The sequence below is a fragment of the Phoenix dactylifera genome, chromosome 9, assembly GCF_009389715.1.
Source record: "Phoenix dactylifera cultivar Barhee BC4 chromosome 9, palm_55x_up_171113_PBpolish2nd_filt_p, whole genome shotgun sequence".
Classification (NCBI taxonomy): domain Eukaryota; kingdom Viridiplantae; phylum Streptophyta; class Magnoliopsida; order Arecales; family Arecaceae; genus Phoenix; species Phoenix dactylifera.
Window position 1 is genome coordinate 21,282,665 of NC_052400.1, and position 23,636 is coordinate 21,306,300.

General features: G+C 40.1%; 2 protein-coding genes across 34 annotated transcripts; both read right to left on the minus strand.

Annotated features, from left to right (window-relative positions):
• Positions 1-1,930: 1,930 nt before the first annotated feature.
• Positions 1,931-8,223, minus strand: LOC103705025 (plant cysteine oxidase 2-like). 7 transcript variants are annotated; one of them, XM_026804064.2, is made up of 6 exons: positions 7,980-8,221; positions 7,567-7,874; positions 5,580-5,698; positions 5,308-5,467; positions 4,885-5,106; positions 1,932-2,426 (listed from the first exon to the last, which is right to left on the minus strand). In XM_026804064.2, exons 2-6 carry the CDS (start codon positions 7,778-7,780, stop codon positions 2,203-2,205), a joined length of 939 nt encoding a protein of 312 aa, XP_026659865.2. In that variant the 5' UTR covers positions 7,781-7,874; positions 7,980-8,221; the 3' UTR covers positions 1,932-2,202. The 7 variants fall into 7 exon arrangements, with proteins under 7 accessions (XP_026659870.2, XP_026659865.2, XP_026659864.2 ...); XM_026804069.2 differs by having other exon boundaries at positions 1,931-2,426; positions 4,885-5,049; positions 7,567-8,223; XM_026804063.2 differs by having other exon boundaries at positions 7,567-8,221.
• Positions 8,224-15,209: 6,986 nt separating this feature from the next.
• LOC103705002 (V-type proton ATPase subunit d1-like) lies at positions 15,210-22,835 on the minus strand. 27 transcript variants are annotated; one of them, XR_005513481.1, is made up of 5 exons: positions 22,578-22,835; positions 22,260-22,284; positions 21,076-21,179; positions 17,240-17,374; positions 15,210-15,848 (listed from the first exon to the last, which is right to left on the minus strand). XR_005513481.1 is itself a non-coding variant. In XM_026804035.2 (4 exons), the coding sequence occupies exons 1-4, from the start codon at positions 22,642-22,644 to the stop codon at positions 15,786-15,788; spliced, it is 294 nt and encodes a 97-aa protein (XP_026659836.1). In that variant the 5' UTR covers positions 22,645-22,834; the 3' UTR covers positions 15,210-15,785. The 27 variants fall into 27 exon arrangements, 7 of the variants coding, with proteins under 7 accessions (XP_026659836.1, XP_038986375.1, XP_026659831.1 ...); XR_003385348.2 differs by having other exon boundaries at positions 15,210-15,631; positions 22,578-22,834; XR_003385346.2 differs by having other exon boundaries at positions 15,210-15,624; positions 22,578-22,833.
• Between the last annotated feature and the right edge of the window lie 801 nt (positions 22,836-23,636).

Here is a 23,636-nt window from a genome sequence, read left to right on the forward strand (position 1 = left end):
TAAAGCCTACCACTTTATTTTTAAGTTCACATGGTATTACTCTAAGGTCTAGTATTACTCTTAGGTCCTTTTAAGGTCCCATTTTCCTATAGATCCAAGCCTTTGGCTGGCATTGATTATTATTTGTGGTGACAAAAACGTGAAAAATAGAACCTTTTCAACTCAGGTTGCCTTTCTTCCAAATCAATTTTTATACATAACCAGATGATGAAATTAGATTGGGATGAAACAAATCAAAGTGTATCACTTGAACTTGATGAAACCAATTATTGCACCAACTTAGGTGAACAAGTTGACCTAAGAGATCTAGGCTTCGGCCGATCAAATTAAAATATAACCATCTCCCTGGAAGATTGGTTACTATATTCACTATTGAACAGGTTTCTCTTTTTTTTTTTTCTTGTGACGCAACACTATTGAGCAGACTAATTATCTGCAATAAGAATAACCCAAGTGTCTTTCTTGAAAACAAGAACAATCCAAGCGTCAAAGGAGGATTACGTCTTCCATTGTAGGAGCCAGGAAATTAGGCTATGAACATGTCAATGAACAAATTCACACCGGGAAGAAGAGAAAATTCTCACTTTGGTGTTATTAAATGGGGGGAGAGATTGTGGAAGTGAGATTGGAACACCGACTCTCTGAGTTCAGATGATGTTTAAAAATGGCTAGGAAAGTATTAAGTATTAAAAGGTCATCTATGTCCTTCTCTTTTGGAATCATATGCGAAACATTTGGAAGAACTTAGAAAGCCATGGGCATGAATTTTACTGTTTTATGACACACCATAAGCCTTACAGGTCAGGGCTTAGGCATGTTAAATCAGAACCGTTTGATCGATAAATCAGGTGTTTCGGACACTATGATAGTAATTAATTAATCTTGCCTTCGACCGTCGTAAATGGGAAAGCACCTCGTGGGTAATGAAAATGGTCCTCCTTTCCCAAAGGACGTAGTTGGAGACCCCTGAGTTGATTCATAGTGATCTCAAGCTTTTATTGGAATTTGAAAAAAAATAAAAGAATATTCAGAAAGTTATTGGAAGAAAATACAAATTTACCAAAAACTTGTATATCTTCCCAAGCATGAGCCTTCCATAAAGAATATATCAAACTCCTAAGTAGTACAGCCCATTGGATGAGCCATGGGCCAAGACCTGGCTATTTTACTATGACCAAGTTCGTCTATGGGCCACAACCGCGCCGATTTGATAGCTGCCGAACACTGCGGGAGGCCATTTTGGGCCAAAGACATGATATTGAGCCCATGAGCCCATTTATGTTCATCCAAGGAAACAAGAACTAGTGCATCATTCTCTTCAAGCTTATCAGTTGGATATTCTACCCTGACTTAAGCTGCATACACAATGTTATAATTTAAGCTGTACATTAAGGAAATGTCTTCATCGAGCTTGGGATGGACGGTTATTGAATGGATTAAGTTGGATGGAAACTCGGCAAGCAAGATAGGTTAAAACCATTACATCACATTCTTCCAGGGTTAGCTCTTATTAGAGGGGATATTGGAGCGTGCCAGATGGCCATGTATAACATGGGAAAAGAAACACAGTCCAGACTCCATGAACAAACCATAATTAACGACGACAACTCACGGTTTTTAGCCTTTCGATTAGGGCGAGCTAGGGTTCGAAATTTTCGAAAGATGACTATGTTTTCTTTTTCTATATATTTTTTGGTTTTTCTTTGGAAAAACCAAAGAGGGAGAAGAGATAGTCTCTGACTAAGCTAATTGTTGAGATAATGAAAAACAATAAATTGACAAGCAAACAACTCTTACAAATTATCCAATAGCTAGTTGAAAAACAATAAATGGCTCAACCTTTCCTGCATCCTCTTTAGCAACCTCAGGAAATAAACGAAAGATAACACCCACCTTAGCACTGTCAAAATCTCCCGCAAGATGATAATATTTTTCAAAAAAGGCTTTGTCATTCATGATAAACTTTAGTCATTCCTAACCACGTCAGAAATAACATCAGTATTAAAACCTACAGTATTTGCAATGCATGCTTTGCCCCACTTGCAATCGATTATCAGCAAGCAGTCTACTTGGGCTGCAATGATCAAAACAACAACCGAGACGACAAATAAAGAAGAGAAGTAACAAGTCTACGTGAGAAACTGTGGGCAATGAGCACAAGGGTTCCATTGAGTCCAGTTGGAAGTAGCAAAACCATTCGAATCAGCCATACCGAGTGCCACCCACCGGAATGGCACCTGACGGGCGACAAATAGAACAAGCCGAGTCCACAGGGGGAGTCCAGGGAAAACTAGAAAGATCACTCTCCAGTCTTCCAAAATGATACAGGTTATAAACTACGATTGAAGAATTTAATTCTCTTGCAGTTGTCGCATGTGGTCGTGGTATTAAATCTGTCTTCTTTGTAGCCCAAGTGTGGTTGGTTCCTGGAAAAATAAAGATACATGGTTATAGTTAAGCGCATGAATCTTTAATTTGGAATTATGGAATTTTGCGAAAAAAAAACTTCATAATTGATTTTACACAAAAAGATAGGATTAGATTTTTTTTTTTTTCTTTTTCTTCTCATATGATGACATTGATCTAGTGTATGCACGCATCACCGTATGACTTCGGATAAAGATAGATGCGAACCACCATCCATGTATCCTCCACCATGAACTTGGCAAACTCATGGAACACGCAAACACAACAATGTATGACGCCATAAGCCCTAGCTCCCCACTGCATGGTCGAATCATTGGAGCCTGCAGTTTGGCAAATTCAACCTCAATTCTGCTATATGTTTGAATCTAGGGAGGAAAGATGCAATCTTGGAAGGCTACAAAGATATATATTGGTGGAGGACAGGGTTGATGTAGAGTTCGACCTCGTATGTGGGAGGCAAGACGAACATCATAGGAGATAATGGTGCGGAAGGCAGCAGCAGCAGCGGCAAACTAGATGGCGAGGTTGTTAACGACGGTGAAGCAATAGACAATACGGAGTATTCAAGTAGTAGAGGGTGGAGAAGAAGATGTAGAGAGCCATCATGCCATTGCACATTTGCTCTGATCTCCGCACACAATTTTATAAACCAATGATGTACACTTATTTGTAAGTGTACAAGGAGCTCAGCAGGAACAAGGGCATTATTCCTTGTAGGATGCAACAGATAAGAAAGACCTTCGACAACAACCAAGAGACTATTACAAAGCATCGGCTTGCGAGAAGGTCGGTGCACGCCCTAAATCCAACGGACGCTATTCTCCGTCAACCCATGCCAAAATTTTGGATGTCTAAAACGTGAGCTCGCGATGGATGAGAAGAAGCCTTTGGAGTTCAGAGGACATAAAGTTACAGAACATACATACAAAGGCAAGTAGATGCTGAAATGATAAAATCCTCTAGAATCCTAGGATGTCAGGCTCATCTTAATGGACCCCATATTGCTGTGGGTGGATAAGAATTCAGAACAAGAATAAAGCACCACATAAAAGAAAAAGAAACCCTTGAATTAAATTATGATTAATGCCTGGAATACATGTTTCATGATTTTGCTAAACAGAGAACACGTTTGACAAAAATAAGATGACGAGAACTTGAATTCTTCCCTATGAAGCGATGATACCTGAGATAAACTTAAGATACAAGCTTTTCGGTGCCACAGCAATCCTTCCACTAAGGTCTACCTTGGAAACAAAGGATCTGTCGAAGAGCGTGCACAACCCCTCCGGGAATTTTATTCTTTCATCCCTTTCTTTTCAAGTCTGTGTATATACACTCAAACTGCAGAGAACCTTGTTTTTCTTAGCTGCCAAAATCATCATATAAATTAGCGCTCCATGATTCTTGGACCGCTATATTTTGCCCCAAATACGACGAAGTCATCTGGCTTCTCCCTCTCTTCCAGCCAAGCATACCCCTCACCCTCACCAGGCACCAGAACCGCAGTTTCTGAAACAAAGAATCCAATAACATCCTATCATCCAGTTAGTTTGTTTGTTATGTCGACGTAATGCAAAATTGTTTTAATAAACTCCTAAAAAATGCCTGAGGATCTTTTCTTTTGTTTTGCTTGAGCAGGGAAGAGAAGTCATCAAACACTAAATTCATGTGCAAGAAGATGGTGTTTTAGCAGCCTCTTGAGACGAGCATCAATGCTTCAAGATAGAGGAGAAATAGAATTTTCAAAGCTTGAAGGATGTACCTATCAATGTGTGCAAACAAGAAGTTCCCATAGCCTAAAAATCTAGGCAACGGCATGTGGTACCCACTAGGGCAAATTGACCAAGAAAAACTTACCAGTCTACTAAAAAAGTTTGAAAAAGGTGAGAAAACTGCATGCAGAACATCAATAGTATCACATGGAGTCGGGGAAGGATGCGTAAGTGCGAAAGGATTTGATTTTTTTTTCTTTCTTTTAGGGAAATGGTTTCTTGGGGGCCATAGGACCCAACACCATGGTGCAGGTCCCACCCCTCGATTAAACAACTTTGATTAAGAACCTATGCTGACTTCCCATGCAAAGTACTCCAACATGATTATTAAGTTCGCTCGATATAGATAAACAATATCGACACAATTCCTAACCTGTTAGTCCAACTACACATTCAAACAGGAAAAAGTTGTGGGACAAGGAATCACAGGTATGATGGTGGAAATGCAAATGCAATTACTTAAGATAATGACAGGTACGACAACAACGACGACGGCATGAAAAATTATAATATATTTATTGTGATGCTGAAGAAAAGAAGCAGAGATGTAAAAAAAAAAGATTAATCCCTTATTGACACTGTTTGTTTATATTCAAACATGTATGCCCCTTGCTAAACTCCAAACAGGTCATAAATGAACGTACCATTAGAATAAATTAAACATGTGAAAGGATACAAACCATACCAGGAAAACTTGCATAGGGAAAATTATTGTAATAGGTGCAATGCCTTCCTTCAGGGTCGGAATAAGGAGGACCTAGGACATCCAGCACCGCACAAGATGTCCTTGCAGTAAAACAGTGCATGTTGCCACCATCCGCTGGATAAAGTATGGAGGCCTCGCATGGTGCTGTAAAGATGGCATTGGTCTTTACTTTTGCCAAGCACACTCCTGGGGATTGTACTGCTACAGCACCCCCCAAAAGAACGTGGATTATCATAAAATTAGTTGGAAAAGAAAAGTTATGAGGATTAGACTACAACTAGATATATGGAAAAAGCACGAAAGATAGTGAGAAGACAAGCATAATGATTAATCATAAAATAAAATGGAAGTCAGAAATAACCTATTTTTGTAATAATTAGAAAGGATATCAACAGAGCTTACAGTGTGCAGGGTTGATGACATCATTGGAGTATTTAGGAACATCAACCCAGTCATACGACTTGATGTGCATGGAGCCAAAGAGAAGCTTGCTAAATACAGTCATACCAGGGTGATTATGAAGTGGAATGACACCTGACGGAGGCAAACAGAAAATACCAATCTGCAGGAAACAAGCATAATGTGAGGCAGTTGAACACCCAAAAAAAAAAGTAAAAATATGTAGAGGGTTTTCACTATGATTAAAACAATATTCTCTCAAGTATGAGAGATACCGAGAACTTATCACACTCGTAAAGGTGTAGGTATGTTATCGGAGGTGTTCCTTGGGGCTCCACATTCCAAAAATATGGCATGTTTTGACTTAGACCAACATCTGATGCATTCATGTTATCTGCATAAAAGCAAACATAGTTACAATCAACAACTAAAGAAGAGTCTACATATTAATATAGTCAGCAGCCTTTTCTAGAGATGCAAGTATGTTATATATGTAAATGAAAATTAGAGACATGACATACACACATTGCATGCAGTTGTACACCCAGCAACAATAATAAGATAAGAAAATGCTTCTGGATTTGACCAATAAAATAGACCTACTCATAATCATTTAAAGCAAATATAGTAGACCGAAAAATATTGCCCCTAATCCTGTGGTTGTCCCTATCTAAACATATAGGATGAGTTGCTTCGGGCCTTCCAGAATAAGACATCACAGGGGCGGCATTTGAAAATGGATCAAGTGCTTGTGCAGCAGTTTTAGTGGAAGGCCAAATGTAGAAGAATGATGCACAATGATAGAGCACACGCTTCGCGATGTGATCATCACCTTCACATGCTTGCATAATGTACAGATTTAGTATGCACATGTACAGATTTGAAAGTGTATGTAATATAAGTAATAAGTATGAGAGATAATGTACTAACTTATCTCAAGTATGATAGAGGGTCATTTAGTATGCACATGTACAGATTCGAAAGTGTATGTAATATAAGTAATAAGTGTATCTACATGCTTAACAGGCAATAGACTCGATTCTGAAAGTGAAAAGCAAGAAATAAGAGAAACCTAAGAGGCAAATTACTAAACTAGCCTTGCTTGGAAAATTGCAAAATACTAATTGAAAATGGCAAAGGATGAAACAAGGAGGTAAAGTGTTAAAAAGTAACAACCATATAAAGCATAGACATGTTAGATGGGGCAGATTTTGAAATGTCTGCCCTATGGATCCCCGCTTGCCGTCATTGGCGCAGGTGCCAGAACTTCGTCCCAAGAGCTCAAACTTTATAAGCTGTAACTACTGGGCCTCCCATCTAGTGTTTTAAAACGTAAGACATACCACAATTTGGTATCCTCTATTGTGTATGGAAGTTCAAAGCCAACTTCTAATTATCATAACCAACAAGCTTCAAGCTTCGACAAGTACTATTGAACAAGGAAAAGAACACTGATCTGTAGGTTTCCTTGCAAAGCAGCCTGTTTATTGAGTAGTCAATACAGCATTGCACATGATCATGAAATCAAAATCGTACAAGTGTTACAAGGAGAATGAAATCAACAAGAATACATTGAGAATAAGGTGCAGCTCTAAAGCACTATATAAAAATCAATCAGGTAAGCTTTCTCTCAATGCATGCTTTCCATTAAGATTTAAGCACTCATGAGATTTTGCATTGCATGGGAAAGGCTTAAAAACAGCGGAAAGGAAGCAACGTAAGCAATCACCCCAAGTTATAACGTCCTACAATGTATTGTTTTTTGTGTGAAAGGCAATGGGAGGTCACCATAAAATTTCAAATGGATGCAGGGTGCTAAATAACCTTAAAATTTTATTCCTAACCAACAAAAAAAAAGGATAAAATATAATCAATATTAAACAATGAATGATCCTTAAATCTTTTGCTCGACATCAATTGATTCTTTAAGCAACAAAGCGGTCCAAATTTAGTGCTCAGGTCCAATTGAGAGCCCACAGACAGGATTTGCATTGAAGGAAGAGAAAAAAAAAGACGTGGTAAACAACACACTTTCATCCAATCTACCAAATTTAAATCAGTACAATTGATGCAATATGATTTTTTTTTTATTGGATGTAAAAAACCTGACGCAATATGGTTCTTCTAATCATATTCTTATAGGCTAAAAACTCATATAAATCTTATCAGATAACACACACAAACAAAACTATATTGTTACTCCAATCCTGGAAACCCTAAGTCACAGCTTTCACATCCAACGACGAGGGAGCAGCAAGATACCTAGAATGGACCGGAGTCGAACGACGTCCTCCGGGGAGGGCAGGAAACCGGCCCGGCCATCGGCGAACACCTCCTTGCAGGTCTCGAACAGCCGCTGGACCAGCCCCGGCATCGAGCCCGGCCTCCTCCGGCGCTTCCTGCTCTTCTTCGTCGACGGCCTGCCCCTCTCCGACGCCAATTCTCTTCCCGACGCCAGGCTGCTTTCAATTTTCATCAAGAAAGAAGTAACCCTAGGCCGAGGAACCGATCACCCGCGCCCACCACAGCAGCAGAGAAGGAAATTAGAAACCCTAGAGAACGCCCCGCTTCTGCAACCTCAGAATGGGGAAAAAGATGGCACTTTTAGACCAGAGCACGGGACCGGTGTCTATTCTACTGGGAGGGAGGGGGAAAGAAAGGAGGAGACGAGTTGCCTTAGGTCGATACGTATATGTAAACCATTCTTATATAAATGGTTTAGGTTTCAGAAGCTTTTTATGTATGATAATGAATCGAAGCCTTTCTCCAGTAATGGTGGGGTTGGTGGCTACGTTGATCCCATCAGTTTGGGACGAGAAACCTCGGGCCATGGCGACCGAGAGTCTCCGCTTTCCTGTGGGCTGCAGCAAAACAGCCTTCGCTACCAAGATCCTTCTTTCACCACTTCCCCTCTTTCTTTCTTTCTTCTTTTTTTTTACTTTTTTTTTTTCGGGCACATGTGGACCAATACAAGTGCAGATACCAAACTAATACTTAATTTCCATAAAATTAATTTAATCCACAATGTTGTGGAAAGATACTAGCCATGAGAAGTATCATTTGTTTTCTCATTTTTAATTGCTACAGCTACTTGGACAACTTAAACAATTTCAAGATATTTGAAGATGGAGGCGAGTTTGGCTGGAGAGGATGCTCAACCTAGGACATGGTAATCGTATTTAGGACTAGATCATCTAAATCCATGGGTATTGCTGGCAAAAATTAGGGCTGTTTAATTTGTTTTAATTTATTGCAAATTGATTGGACTATTTATTTAATGGAATGAGCAGGTTTGAAAGTTGATTTTTGATCCATTTAATTAATAAATTAGATTTGTTGATAAATTTTTAATAAATTATGTATCCGATCTGATTAGTATTTGATCCAACCCTGCATACCAAACAACTAAAATATGTAACTTTTTATTCATGGTAACGTATAATTGGTGTATGTGATGGGGCTCGTGCACTGCATCAATCGAGGGCACGTAAGAACACTGATGGATGCAGCCTATAGGCTATAGGCTAATGCATGCATCAATCGTATAACATGCTAAATCATACTCTTTTTTTAACTTTTTTTTTTTACTTTTTTCAAGGAATAAAGGAGCCATATTCATTAAAGTATTTATATTTTTGTATGATTTGGACACCACAAATTGGCCAATCAAGTGTTATATTTTTTTTTTTTATTTTGAAAATCAAGCATTATATGTCCATGCCATTCTATCTATTGCTATTATTTCAGTTAATTTATCAATTTATACTATATATTTTTCTTATCTCTGCCTCTTGCAATACAATACTGGGGGTAACGCAAATTGAGTGGGTAATCCAAGATTGTCCTTGGTGTCCATTACAAACAGACAATCAAGTTTGTCACTAAGTCATTGAAGCTGGTGTAGACCGTCAGAATGAGAAGCTAAATTTCGAAAAAATTGTATGAGAAGGCTTGAGTTGAGATTGATTTCAAATATCTCCCCGTTACAGGTGAAATTCATTAAGTGAACTCTTTAAAATCATAATTGTAATAAGACATAGCCACAAGCATCATGGAACATTGATTAATTTTGATATCATGTTTTATGATATTATAATTGCAAAATAAAATACAAAAAAGTGACCTACAATCAATACAAACATGTTGAGTATTTTTTCTAAAAAAAATTGTTATACAAATTTTGCAGTCCCGTAAATGGGTTTAACTTGTGGCACGTCAACAATGGTTAATGAATATATGATTAAACAACTCATGCTCAAGTAAATAAGATGCGCAAATGGCCATCTGAAAAAAAATGAAATTTAAAAAAACTCTCTATGCATATTTAAAGTCGCCCATATGGTAAGCTTTAATGGTTGATCGAAAGCATCAGGGCGAGTTCCGGTGCGTTGGTCTGCCATTTGGGCTATATATGGGTGATTCCGAAGTGGAACTCATGCAGTGTGATGCCAGAAGAAACCTCCAGTGCATTAATAATATAAATTTCGACTCAAATTTGGACGAACGGGGAGAGACATTTTCACGCAATTGTAAGATAGAAGTCCTCCGTCCCACTAGTCCATTTCATCAACAAGGCACTAAAAGTAGAAAACAACGACGATAAAAGATGACGGACTATATGCAAATTCGACTAACCATATGGAAACAATCTTTAGAGCTGCTCGGATTTTTTTTTAAAAAAAAAATTATGTATTTTATTTTCTGATTCATACAGATATATAGACTAGATTGAAGTATGGGATTACGCAGTACAAGCGTATTTATCGTCACGGTAACTGAAAACAAAACACCAAACCTCGAAACATACCAGCTTAGTTGACTCACAAGTCAAGAAAGAAAAATTGTTCTTGTCGTTGTCGTTGAGGCTGCGGCAGCTGCCGTCATCGTCCTTCTTACTAATCGTTATTATCGATTGTTACTTTTGAAGAAATATAATTGAAAATTGCCACCATTCACGTTTTTAACCGAGACCTCTGCGGGCCTTGGCGGCGCGGCTAAGTTGACGAGCTTTGTGTCTCAAAAACATCCCATGACCCCATATATATATATATAAAATATAACTCTAAGTAACGGATGTCTTCCCATTATCCATTATGATGATCATGATATAATAACAACAGTTGTTACTGTACATTTTCATTGTTCATCTCATGTTAATCCAGAAATATTATATGAAAACTCAGAGTTCATAAAAGCTGGATATTGTCTAGAAAAAAACATATAAGGCATATGGTATTGAAGCTGACAAGCCAAGACACCATTAGGTCTACAATATAAGACCTTTCTAGTATAAGTGGAGGTGGGGCTTCGACTCATTGACTTGTTTTATGTCGTTTGTGGATAGATCAATTCATAATCCTGATTCCAATCTGATACGGGCCATACGGCTACTGTCAGCTTCTCCGAGTTAGAGTGCATTTGGTCCCCATTACTGAGAGTTGGCAGAAGAGCCTTGCTGGGGATCCAACGTTTGATTGGACGTCTTCGACCTTTCGGCGGGGTAAGGACTTCGTATGGGATTCTTTGATGAAAGGGATAAAGAAGACAAGATAATATCAACCTCCTCCTTATCCCAGCGGGTGTGCATGAGGATTCCTAGCTAGTGTCTTATTCTTCTCGTGAATCTTTCATGGATAGGCATTCGATGGTTTCCTCCTGTTGACCCACTTGATATTTGTGTTGCGGGCTATCAACTTGTCGTAACAATGTAAAAAGCCTGGAGCAAAAGTTTCTAGGCCACCTTCATCACGCTCATACCGAAACGTCAGGATGCAGCTGAACCTTGTCACTTCAGGCTCATTAGTTTGTGCACAACCTTATACAAGGTTATGGCAAAAATAATTATGGGCAGGATGAAGCCCCTACTGCCTGGCATTATTAGCCGTAAGCAGGGAGCTTTTATAGCCGGCAGGAACATTTCCCACAATGTCATGTTAGCCTAGGAGATGATGTGGGATCTTCAGCGAGCATCGCAGCGGAAAAGTTTGATGGCAGTCAAGCTGGATATGGGGAGAGCTTATGACAGGATCAGGTGGAGTTTTCTTCAGCGGGCACTGGAGGCGTATGGCTTCCACAGGCAGTGGATTGGATGGGTTATGGGGTGTGTCCGGGGGCCAAGATTTTCTATCTTAGTCAATGGCTCTCCATCATTTTTCTTCGAGTCCACCATGGGTTTGCGTCAGGGATGTCCATTATCCCCATATTTATTATTTGTGCTGACACTTTGTCTCGTACCTCGCAGAGAGTGTGCGCCAGTCATGAGCTGGAGGCCTATGCTCCGGCACCAGGGGCTGGGCCTATTTCTCACTTACTCTTTGCTGATGATTGTCTTCTTCTGACCAGGGCGCAGGCTACTGAGGCACGGGTCCTTCGCAGGGTGTTGGCGGGCTACTGCGCAGCGTCCGGCGAGAGAGTGAACTTCTTGAAGTCAGCAATCTCCTTCAGCCCCAGCACGGAGACCAAAGTCGGACAGGAGATCCGAGGGATATTGCAGATACCGGAGCAGGAGGAGACGCTGACCTACCTAGGAGTCCCTATCACTGGCCGGAGGCTCCGGGTGGCAGAGTGCTCGGGCCTGGTACAGCGAGTCCAAAGTAGGTTGGAGGGATGGAGGGCATCCTCCCTATCCATGATGGGGAGATTGACGCTGGTCAGATCGGTATTTGGGTCCATGCCGGTGTATCGCATAGCCAATACTGTGGTACCAAAGACGGTTCTGTTGAGGATTGAGCGTCTTCTTCGGAGCTTCTTGTGGGGCTCACACAGTAGAGGTCATGGGGTGCATATGGTGGCCTAGGAGCAGATCTGTCTGCCCACCAACGAGGGCGGCCTAGGGGTGCAGTCCCTTTTGGAGAGGCATAAGGCGTTTATTGCTCGGCTTGCAGTTCGGTTCATGTTAGAGCCGCACGAATTTTGGAGTCAGATGATGGCAGCCAGATACGGTCGAGGGGGTTCAGAGGTGCCATAGAGTTGTTGAGTCTCCTTCATGTGGCGCGAGATCGGAAGGTACCTGCCGACAGCGTCGGCGAATACCAGGTGGCTGATCAGCGATGGGTAGAGCGTTGATGTGACCAGTGATCCATGGGTGGACGCCCTTCCTTTGAGGTGTTGGCCGACCATGGTTGATACAAAGGCAATGGAGGGGCTGCGGGTGTGCGACCTCCTAACACCAGGAGGGGCAGAGTGGGACGGGGCCAGACTTCGACAGCTATTCGGGACACACCTAGCAAAGAGGATCTATTCTATTCCGGTACCAGGTTGTGCGGGGCTAGATGTCAGAGTGTGGGGTACCTCGTGTTGGGCCAGTGTTAGATTGGGTGATCTCTCTCGTGTCATCCAGCAGGAGCATGAGCCGGGGCCGGATTGCACATGGATCTGGAGGTCCGGGCTTCACCCGAGGGCAGCCCTATTCTTATGGAAGGTGTTTTGGGATTGCCTTCCGACGAGAACAGTGCTGAGCAGGCGTGGCTTTGGGCTCCCCGCAGAGTGTGAGACATGTGGAGCTGAGGAATCGGTGGACCATGTGCTCTTCCAGTGCACATGGGCGAGGTCGGCATGGCAGTGGTTAGGGATCCCGCAGGAGGCTTAGAGTGCTAGGACACAGTTTCTACAGGTGATGAGACAGTGGCTAGCCAGTTCGCAGACTTGTCAGGAGGCTATTAGAGCAACTTGCACGGCATATCAGATCTAGCTGGCAAGGAACGCTCGTATACTCGATGAGCATAGGGTGTCACCGAGGTTTGTTGCGGAGTTTGCTCAGGCACAGGCCACGGAGATCAGGCCCACCCACCCCTCAGATAGACCTTTGTTAGCTTGGGACACCTGGGGTTCTCTCTCTGCTTCGGCAGCTTCCCAGATGGTGTTTTTCACCTAGGAGCCCCCACCCCCGAGCTTCTTCAAGGTCAACTTCGATGGCTCGGTGCTGGATGGCGGTATACGGGGCGGTGCTGGTTTTGTGATTCGGGACCTGCACTCCAGGGTGGTAGCGGCAGGTGGCTGCCAGCTGTTTGACACATCGGTTCCAGGAGCAGAGTTGTAAGCAGTCTGGACGGGCCTTCGACATGTTCGGGTGGTGCTGCAGGCCCGTTCGATCATCTTGGAGGGCGACTCGGCCACAGTCATCGGATGGATTCAGAGGGAGTCGAGGGGTGAGGGCACAGACCGCCCCCTGATCCGAGACATAGAGATGATGATGAGAGATGGGGGGCCTTCCAGGCAAAGCATGTATTGAGAGAAGCCAATGGGGCGGCTGACTGGGTAGCTGCCTACGCGGCCTACCACTCAAAGTATACCATTTGGTCTGGAGAGGGGGAGTTGCTATTGGCACTCCATGAACTTTTATATTTTGACTTTATTAGGTATATTCGTACACGTATTGTATGAAACACCCGTCTTAAGCAAAAAAAAAAAAAGTTCCTACAGATTTCCCCCCAGTTGAAATAAAAAAAAAAGTGGGCCACCATGCTATTTACAATGCCTTTTGTATATTTAAGTTGTCCGTGAAGGATTATACTTGTTGATTGTGTGAAATTATGCTTTAGGGCAACCGCTCATGATCGCTCCGTGAGGATAATGCATGGTTTGTTCATTCTTATATACTTATTTATTTTTATACAATAAAATTTGAGCATGGTCATTTATCGCTCTTTCAACATTCTCATGCTTATTCTTATACAATAAAATACGGCTTAGGATAATTTTATTTTAGGTCCATGATGGATCTAATCCAACTAATAATTTTTCTAGAAGAAGAGCCTGAATAAGAGAATCAGAAGCAAAAGCCAGGCAGAAGAACTTTCATTCTTTTATTATAAGAGACACGGTACAACAACTTGATGGTTTTCTAAATGCCATGACTTTGGCCTTTTCTTATTCCTGGTAGATAACTAATATCAGCAATATTTCATCAAAAAACTAATATCAGCATGGCAACCTTGGGGTTGAGTAAAGGCACGTTCAACCCTAGGAACTGATCTTCTACCAAGAGCGAGACGTTCACGAGCAATACCATGGGTGCATACCAGAAACAGTGGGTGGCAAAACTTGATTCCATTCATTAAATAAGTGTTAGGAGAGCAAATAGCTGGAGATCAATATTTTTCCATTTACATGCAAGCTTGGCTCGACCAACGATGGTTGACGGATTTGACATGCAATAAAGCTAGTTCTAGCCCAGCGCCAGCTGGCTAATTTGAACAACTAGTTAATATCATGTTAAAAAGGTTTAGTCTGTTAGGAAAAGCAATCGGCAAGAAATTAAGGTCAAACTTAAGCATATATTGCTCAAGCTCAGGAATATCATTCTGGTCAAGGCAGTGCAAGCTACGTGCTTCAGCCTACTAATTAGCATCCGTCATGCTTGCTTGAGTTGGGTTTGTTTATGAAAGTCCGTCCAACCCAAATTGAATAAAAAACTAGCTAGTCTGACACAAGACAAAGGTTAGCGGCATAGCAATCCTGTGTCATTAGGACAGGCTGATTCTACTCTGGAGGTTAAAATTATAAGAAATTTTCCATTTCTTCGGCTGTGCAAGGGCCCTCCTCTTTTACTTTATCATCACGTTTTATCAATTGTAAATTATCAAAGGCAAAAACCCATAACTTTTCCTTCTTCGGGTGGACAAGATTCTATGGCTTTGGAAACTATAGTTTAAGAGCTAAACGATGTGGTTTCCTCTTTGGCCCATAGGAAACCAAGATCCTGTCGACGAATCATAGCCCTCCAGTCGAGGAGAACGAGAGGAAAGTTTCAAATGGTAAATATATTTACGCAGAAGCATCCGCAGGTCGGTTCGAAGGGATAATTATTAGTAGAGGTGGGATCGTTAAAATTTCTGTCATGAATAGATCTTGCACAATGATAGGCCTTCAAAACTATGAAAATCATTAGAATACTATGATAGCCATAATTTCGAACCTTGCATCATTAGCATTCTCCCTTTATTCTTTTTTGTAGCATGTACACTTTGTTTTATTGAGCATGGCCAAGCAAGAAATATAAGTGTTTATATGATGCCCTCTTCCGTTCAGTTCTCCCCCCCAGCTTCATTCAGAAGTCAGGATCTTTATAAAACAAGAAAAGAGAGGGAAAAAAAAGGCTGAGGAAGGATTTTTGGTTGGAAGAGTTTTCAAGGTCGTCCAAGAAATGGACATCCGGCAAGCATTAGGCTGGAAATCTTTGCTCGCGCCATGGGAGACCCCCACGGGCTCTTTTTGGAGAAAAGCTCGTCACAATCTTTGGTGAAACCAACTCCGTCGCTGGTGGCGTCACAAAATGTGCGCAGTTTTCAGGGAACAACCTGGGGAGAGCTAATCAAACACCTGCACGCTAAGGGCGCTGTCATTTGATTACGTTTTACATGAAAAAGATATCAACGTACACTATACATGACTGGTTCTTAATCTCATTATCACAAAAAAAAATAACGTATTGGAAGCAAAATAAAGAAATAAAAAATCTGCAATTAGTTGCTGCTATGCAATCAAATTCCAAAACTGGGTCTCCAAAAATAAAAATCTAGATCCCTACATACGGCCTGTAAATCCTGAAGATCACAACCAAAATCAGACAGCATAAGACAATGCATTTAAAATGAATAACTTCATTACTCAAGGGGGAAGCTTCACAACAAAACTTGCCCATCCGACCGGCTGAACAGTGAAATAATTTGTGGAACTGTGCATATTGCTAGAATTTGTAGGTGAGCATCCAATTCATCAAAGTGTGCTTTGATATCCAAAATATGGCAAATGACTTCCAGAACCTGTATGCACATACATCCTAGCATTTGCACCAAGCAAGAAAAACCTTAGTCCGAAGGACGGACGATGTAGTTTAGGTCTAAATTAGGCTTAGTTATATTCTAGTTTTATGGAGTCTTACAAAGTTAGTTAAGTATTTTATTTTCTCGCAATTTTGTACCAATTTTTTCAGAGCTATTTTTCTAGTGGATCTTTGAGTCTTATTATGAGTATATAATGTCATCTAAAAGTCCTACCTTAGGTCTAGGTCGGTTAGGAAAGTTTTAAACTCTTTAGAATTGTGATTTGGAAAGATTTTTGGTCTTTTATGTGGAACTCAATGGAGTTTCGAATTTACTCTCGCCTAAAAGTCTTTGATATTTTTGTCGGAAAGGTGAACCAAGTTGATACAATAGAAATTTTGGTTGAATACGAGTCCAATTTTGAGTCACAGTGTAAGTTGTAGATCCATTATAGGCATGTCTGAAGTCCTTTTATGATTAGAAAACATTGTGTTAGGGTTGTTTGAATGACTATAAATACAGGTCACAGCATAAGTTGTAGGACCATTATAGGCATGTCTGACGTCCTTTAATGATTAGAAAACATTGTCTTAGGGTTGTTTGAATGACAATAAATATAGGACAATGCGGACGAACAAATTTTGTATGATTTATTTATTTATTGAATAAAGTGACTCCTTTGTGGATATTTTAATCTCTATTATTCTCTCTCTTCTCTCTATTATTCCTCTTCTCTATTCAACCCCTTGTTCTCAACAGGGAAAAGTTAATCAGCAAGCAGAAAGCCAATGCTTAAGAAGATGGGCAAGGACAAACATGGCTGATGAACACAAAAAAGAAGAGGAACATATGACACTACTCCACATTATGTGCTTCATGAAAAGAGCACATCGTATAATGGCCATCAAAGCTATCAAAACTGCAGAATTTTTTCATTAGGTATTTCTGCATTTACTTAAAAAAAAAGAGCACATAATTTTGTTGATGCCTAAGTTATCAAAACCGCAAATATCATCATTTTAATCAGGTGTTCCTCAATGCTTGGAGTTTTACCAATGATTAATCTGAATGAGTCTCTTTGCCATGGAACAATGCCATGGTAAATAACAAAAGAAGCCAACTGAAATAACCACAAATTATCTAAATAAAACTTCATGCTTGATCAAGCATACCTGCTGTTCAAATGCCAAGCAGAGCTCTTTCACCTCCTCTTCACAAAATGCCTTAACCAACATCTGGCTTTCCCCATGAGAAATTTTGGAAAAAACTGACTGATATGGAGGATACTTCTCCATTGCAGCATGAACCTGGAAGCTTTACAAAGGCACAAAAAGGTACAAAAACCATATGTACATGCTATTGTCAATCACAAAAAGGTATAACCAACCCAAGCTATTGAACACAAACTGAAAAGGAAATGATATGGCCACTAGATCAAGCTGGGACATGGTAGTCACAGAATTTGATAATGCCAACTGAAACTGAATTACATAAAGGTATTATATGCAAAGCTACATAATTTTGTAAGACCTTATAACACAAATATTACCACATGACTTTGGTTAAGAAGGGAGGAGAGCAGAAGAACAGGAAAAATGCAAACATCATCAAACATTCAATTCCGAGCATTACATAGCACTGCTTAATGATGAGTTTCATAAAGCGCTGCTTGAGAAATTGATAGATGCAAAGATTAAAAGAATGAAAACAAAAAAAAAAAAAACACATAGAAATGGAAAACAAAAATGATGAGCTTTACTAATCAATCATACTGGAAACAGAATATAAAACCCTGTTTTTATAATATTATACACAATTTTTTTATTTGAAAGTCAAATAATTTCCCATTTGCAAACCATTCATTTCTCATCAGCGGTCCTGGAGTTATAGAATAAAAAAAAGTCAAAATTCCTGAGGAAATAATAAAGCTCAATATTCCCAAATTTTGTGACATTTAATTAGGAACTTGAAATATACAATACTCCATGATTCAATGTACATTTTAATGTTACATTTCTAATAAAAGGTAGGGCACAAGTGCCACATTATGTAGGAGTCAGGTGCATTGGAGAAAGGGTGCAAATGAGTCAAGCAGCTCGCAAGTTGTTCGATCTCAGGTCTGGTCCAAGCTCAACTCAACTCGACAATTACCAAGCTCGAGAAGCTCGAACAATTTTTCGAGTCGAGTTCAAAGAGCAAAACACTCAGCTTGAAGGCTCGAAGCCTAGTCAAGTGTATATATATACATTATTAATCTAATATTTTAAAATTATATTATATTATAGTTTGTTTTAACCATATTTTTTAATCATAACTAAGGCTTGAGCTCGAGCTTGAGTCGCGATGAATCGATCTTGATTACTGTTTTTTTATATATATCGATTCGAGCTTGAGCTTGGATATTAAGGTTCGATCGATCTCAAGTCAACTTCCGAGCCTGAGTATTTTGAATAGAGTCAAGCTCAAGCCTCTAGCAACTCGACTTAGCTAGATTGCACCCCTACATTGGAGTTTTGGATTGACCCACTTTTGATCTAGCCGATCTAGGACTGACTTGGAAATAACCTACTACAATATGAACCAAAGCCATTTCATTAGGTTTGGACCGAAAAGTATGATCTATTTCAAATATGTGTTGGATATGGACTACCAAACACCGCGATCAGAAACCAAACCAACCCGATCAAATTGGGTTTGTAATTGTTATTTAGAAGAGAGATGTTGGCCAATTGTTTTATCCATTAAAAGAGGCACAACTGTAAAGAAAATATTAGAAGAGAGATGTTGGCCAAACCTCTCGCTCTGACTGCTGCTCGAGACAGCAAAGCGGCCAAAGGTAGCCAGATATTTATGTCTGCCCATCACACGCTTTACATTGTGTGCCACAATATTAACCTATCTCGTGGAATACCACGCCACCCCATTTCTCAAGGAGGAAGCGCTCGGCCTAGGGCAGGTTTGACTTGTCTAAAAGCAACGAAAAATGAACTGCAAAAAACACTATAATGTCTGGAACAGCCTAATCTTAGCATAGGCACACCTACAAATGGCGATGCGAAGACCAGTGTCACCATGCAAGATATCAGGGTAGTAGAAGTATTGCATCTCTCCCTATGCAGATTCAGACCTTCCTATTTTCCCTGTCAGAAAGGTATCTTAACATTGAACTTTGTCCTAAAATTGCACTTTGCAATTGAGTTCACATAAAAGCTCTTCCTTAGCAGTGAAAACTTAGACGTGAATAAAATGCATTCACATGCTGAAAGTTTACCTGTTGCTATGCCAGATTTTAAACAATGCGCTCTCATAATAAATCCAAAAACTAGTATGCACTAATATGCACTGAACAACATGAGGTCCAGGCACTCATTTTTAGCATTCTCATATCGGATATTAGCTTATTAATTCCACAATTCATTAATCACCATTAATTAGAGAAAACAGCTACGGGATGAATATGGTCCCAAGATATGAAACTATATTAAAGATACTATTCAATTAAGCATCTCTTACAAGAGGAAGACCTCCATATGAAATAAAGATAAAAAAAAGCTTGCAGCAAACCAAAATTAGCATAAAGCTTCCAAAAGTCATCTCGAGTCAGCTCAGTGCTAATATTGTACCAATAAAACCTAAAGAGACAACAACAGTGAGCCACTTTGAAATTTTCTATCATGAAACTGACAGTAGCATGAGAAAAATATTATAGGACTAAAAATCATTGGATTAATGGAGTTGCAACATTGTGGGTTGCATAAAAAAAAGGTGGAATGTCAAGATTGCACTTATGCTACTTCAAGGAACTGTAAACAGCTATTTACCTAGAATGCAAAATCATTTGGACATCATACTTGTTTAGGATGATATCAAGTCAGCCTAGCCGTTTGGCATGAGCAACAACAATTTACTGGTGGAGCTACAATCATTTTGAAAACCAAACCATTATGTCGCTTTTACCACTTTCAAGAAAAACAAGCCTTTTTATTTTGTAATGGAAATATGTACGAGAACATACACATGCAATATTCTGAAAAGAATGGGTAAGTCTAAGTCAGTAGCTCTGATGTGATATGCCCAGAAGTATGGAGCCAATGGTGTATCAACAAGGACTAGCCTGTAAAGCTCTGGCCGCTGCAAGGGTAGCAATGCTGAAGAATGGGTAAGCAAGAGCTTAACACTCTTGTTAATAGTTCAAGTAAAAGCAAGACAGGTATAAGACTTATCAATTTCCCAACAAAAATATGTACAAAGAGCATACACATGCAATATTCTGAAAAGACCAAGTCAGTATAAAGTACCTCTAATGTGACACATCCAGAGAACTATGAAGCCAATGGTGTATGAACAAGGACTAGCTTGTAAAGCTCACGAATAATGCTTTAAATACCGTGGGTGGGATTGTCCTGGTTTTTTCATGGAACAGGACATCCTGCATTCTGCCACTTCTCATACTAGTCATTTCCCAACTCTTCCCGTCCTGACATTGGGGACATTGCCTTGTCCTAACATTAGGGTTAGAATGAGACATCCGGCATACTGATACTTCCCTTCCTAGTTCATTTCTCGACTCTTCCCATCCCCACTAGGGATGGTGCCTTGTCCCAACGCTGGGGATGGTGGAATGCCCTACCATCCCATCGGTACATAAAACCTTGCTCACACATATTTTGGGACACTGCAAGGGTAGTGATGCTGAAGAAAGTGAAAGCAAGAAAACACACACTCTTATTAATAGTTCAAGAAATGAAAACATGAAGAACATAAGCATTGATTCAAATCTTGGTGGGGCATATCATGGGATGTGAGGATGGGGCAATGTCCTGAGTCTTAGGATGGGGCTAACCGACTATTGTACGATCATCCCATGCAATGTGTCTAGAGACATTTCCCACCCCAAGTGTCAAAAATAGGGAGAGCTAGCAGGACATCCCATTTCATGAAAAAACAAGATGGCCCCATTCCACATAATCCAATTCATTCAGTATAATTAATACAACAAGATACCTACCGGGCATGCCCAAATGATGGCATTTTCTTAATAGTTCTTGGACTTCTCTCTCATGTAGAGTGCCAATGACCATAAGGACAACATTGTTAATCATGTGACTATACCTGAAATGAAAAGAGTTAAATACAACTTTACTAGATGTCAAATACCAAACTTTTAATATTTTATAAATACTTGATTTTGCAAAAAAGAAAACTGAACATGGTGTGCAAGGAAAAACACAGTAACTGAAATCACAGAATATATAAATGCAATGACATGTACATTATAAAGTCAAGAAAGTTTAACAATGACTCCGTGGCTTGGCAGTAACATATGTTTGCACTCATCAACCAATATGAGGATGCATTTTTCCACAATGGTAGTTGTATGTAAAGGAGAAGATTCTGCAATTAGTTGAAATTTTCACTTTGAACCATCACAATATGATCTAGAAAAGATAATAAAAACAAGTACCAAGATCCATCAAATTTTCCTACAACTACTGCCTTCATGATAATCAATGCTTGCATCTAGCAAACAAAGAAACAACATTTTGCTAGGTCAAAGCTTCATTATAATATGATATCATCTCAATAACAGGGTTCCTAGGTGAAAGTACATCTCACAGGGGAGGCATAAAGGAACAGTGACTCCTGCTAACTAGCAAAATCCAGAGGCAAGGATTAGTTCAAAAAATTTATACTGCATGCAGGAAGCCTGGAATAAATTCAGAGAGGCTGCAAAGAACAATCTTCTACACCAAAGACTTAGGACAAAATGACACTGGCCCATTAAATTTTCTTATAACGAAACTAAATAGATTACCACAGCCCAAGTGCGATAACAAGATTTTGCAAGGAATAAAACAAACAAAAAGAAGCATAGCCCTTTCTTTAATAAAACAAAAAGGTCAGCTCCCCTAGTCATAAAGAATCGAATCCGAGATTCAAAATCGCAAGCTTTCTTTTGAACGACTCCTCCAGAGCCTTCCTGCTTTCATCCACTAGTGGTCATCAAGCAAGAATCCAACCAAGAACAACATCTCAGCCAATGAGTAAAGAAGACGCAGATATCAAGATACAAGACTTACAAAATTAACTCTATCAAGATACCAAGATATCAAGAAGACTCGGATGGTTTCATCTTCCTACAGTACAAACCTAACTTTAACTTTTGAGATGTCAAGATATGCTTCTTCTTACCCGATTACTCCAAGCAAAAATTCTGCTGAATATGAAAATCCAAACAAAATGACAACAGGTCACTATAATGGCATATCTTTGGTATGCTACGCAATGAAAACTATGAAAACAAAAGCTTTTTCCCACTTTTATAGAGCCTATGACTTGTAAACCTCAAAATTTGCATCGAATTTCGATTTTTATATGACAAGATAAAAAATATTATACAGCCGCAAAGAAATCTCCCAAAAACGCATGCTAAAGAGCAAAAGGAACGGATCTTGAACGTCAAAGAGGATATCTTGGATTTAAATAACGGAGGCAAGGGAAACAACTCACCATTCCGGAGATAGGGGCGTACTTGGTTGCCCAGAGGTGCTTCTTGATGTCGTCTAGGGTTTCGCATTGGCAGACGTTATCGTGGTCTGTGGCGGGGAAAGCAGGCCCGACCGGTACCCCCGTCCGATCACCGCCGCGGAGTGATCCGGACCAGAGACGATGGAACTCGGGGGGAATCGCAAGAGAGGAGAAAGAGCAACGAAAGGGAACCCCAGAAGCCCAGAGGAGCGAGCAGCGGCTTCGCGGAGGTGCCCCCGACCCAGTATTTATCGGAACCTGGCACGTGCGGTGCCCTAGGATGGACGGCTTTGATTTAACGTGACGGACTTTTAAGTCGGCAGATCCTTGACCGGCATCATCGGTCTAAAACAAACCGCCTAGGCCTAGCTCGAAAGAGGGCAGCTTGGGTTCATCCATGTTAAGCCTGTTATATTCTGTAGATAACTCAGCTTACGATGATGACTGGTTGGATGCAGAGATGCATCAGCGATATGGGTGGCTGCCACCCATTGCTTCGAGATATTCGGACCATGATAAATAGAGATATTGCCTTCCAAGCTAAGCATATCTATAAAAAGATTAACCGAACTGTGAATTGGGTGGCTTTGTATGTGGCTGACCACTCTGGGGAACTCTTTCGGTTGGTGAGAGAGAGATACTTCGAGCGCTCTGAGACGTGTTATCTTTTGACTTTTTTGGATGTATTCATACTAGAAGTGTATGAGTTATCCGTTGTAACAACAAAAAAAAATCGTAAAAAAGCGAAAATATAATAGATAGCTTTAGTTTTACGCAACAAATTTAAATCTGCATTTTTTTTCCTAAAGATTCTGGAAATCATCCGGTTCAATCTTAAACTAACCGTTGTTGAGGACTTGCATGTAATACTTTTGTTCCAATGGTGTTTCTTGGTAAAAGAGTGATATTTATCAAGAGATAAGTAACTGCATATCTTCCCAAAACCTTTTATTCACATCATTTTCTTTTTGTTCAGATAATCATTATCTTGTTCCAGAGATAAGCTATCTGGAACGTACATTTCAGGCAACAGGTTACTTC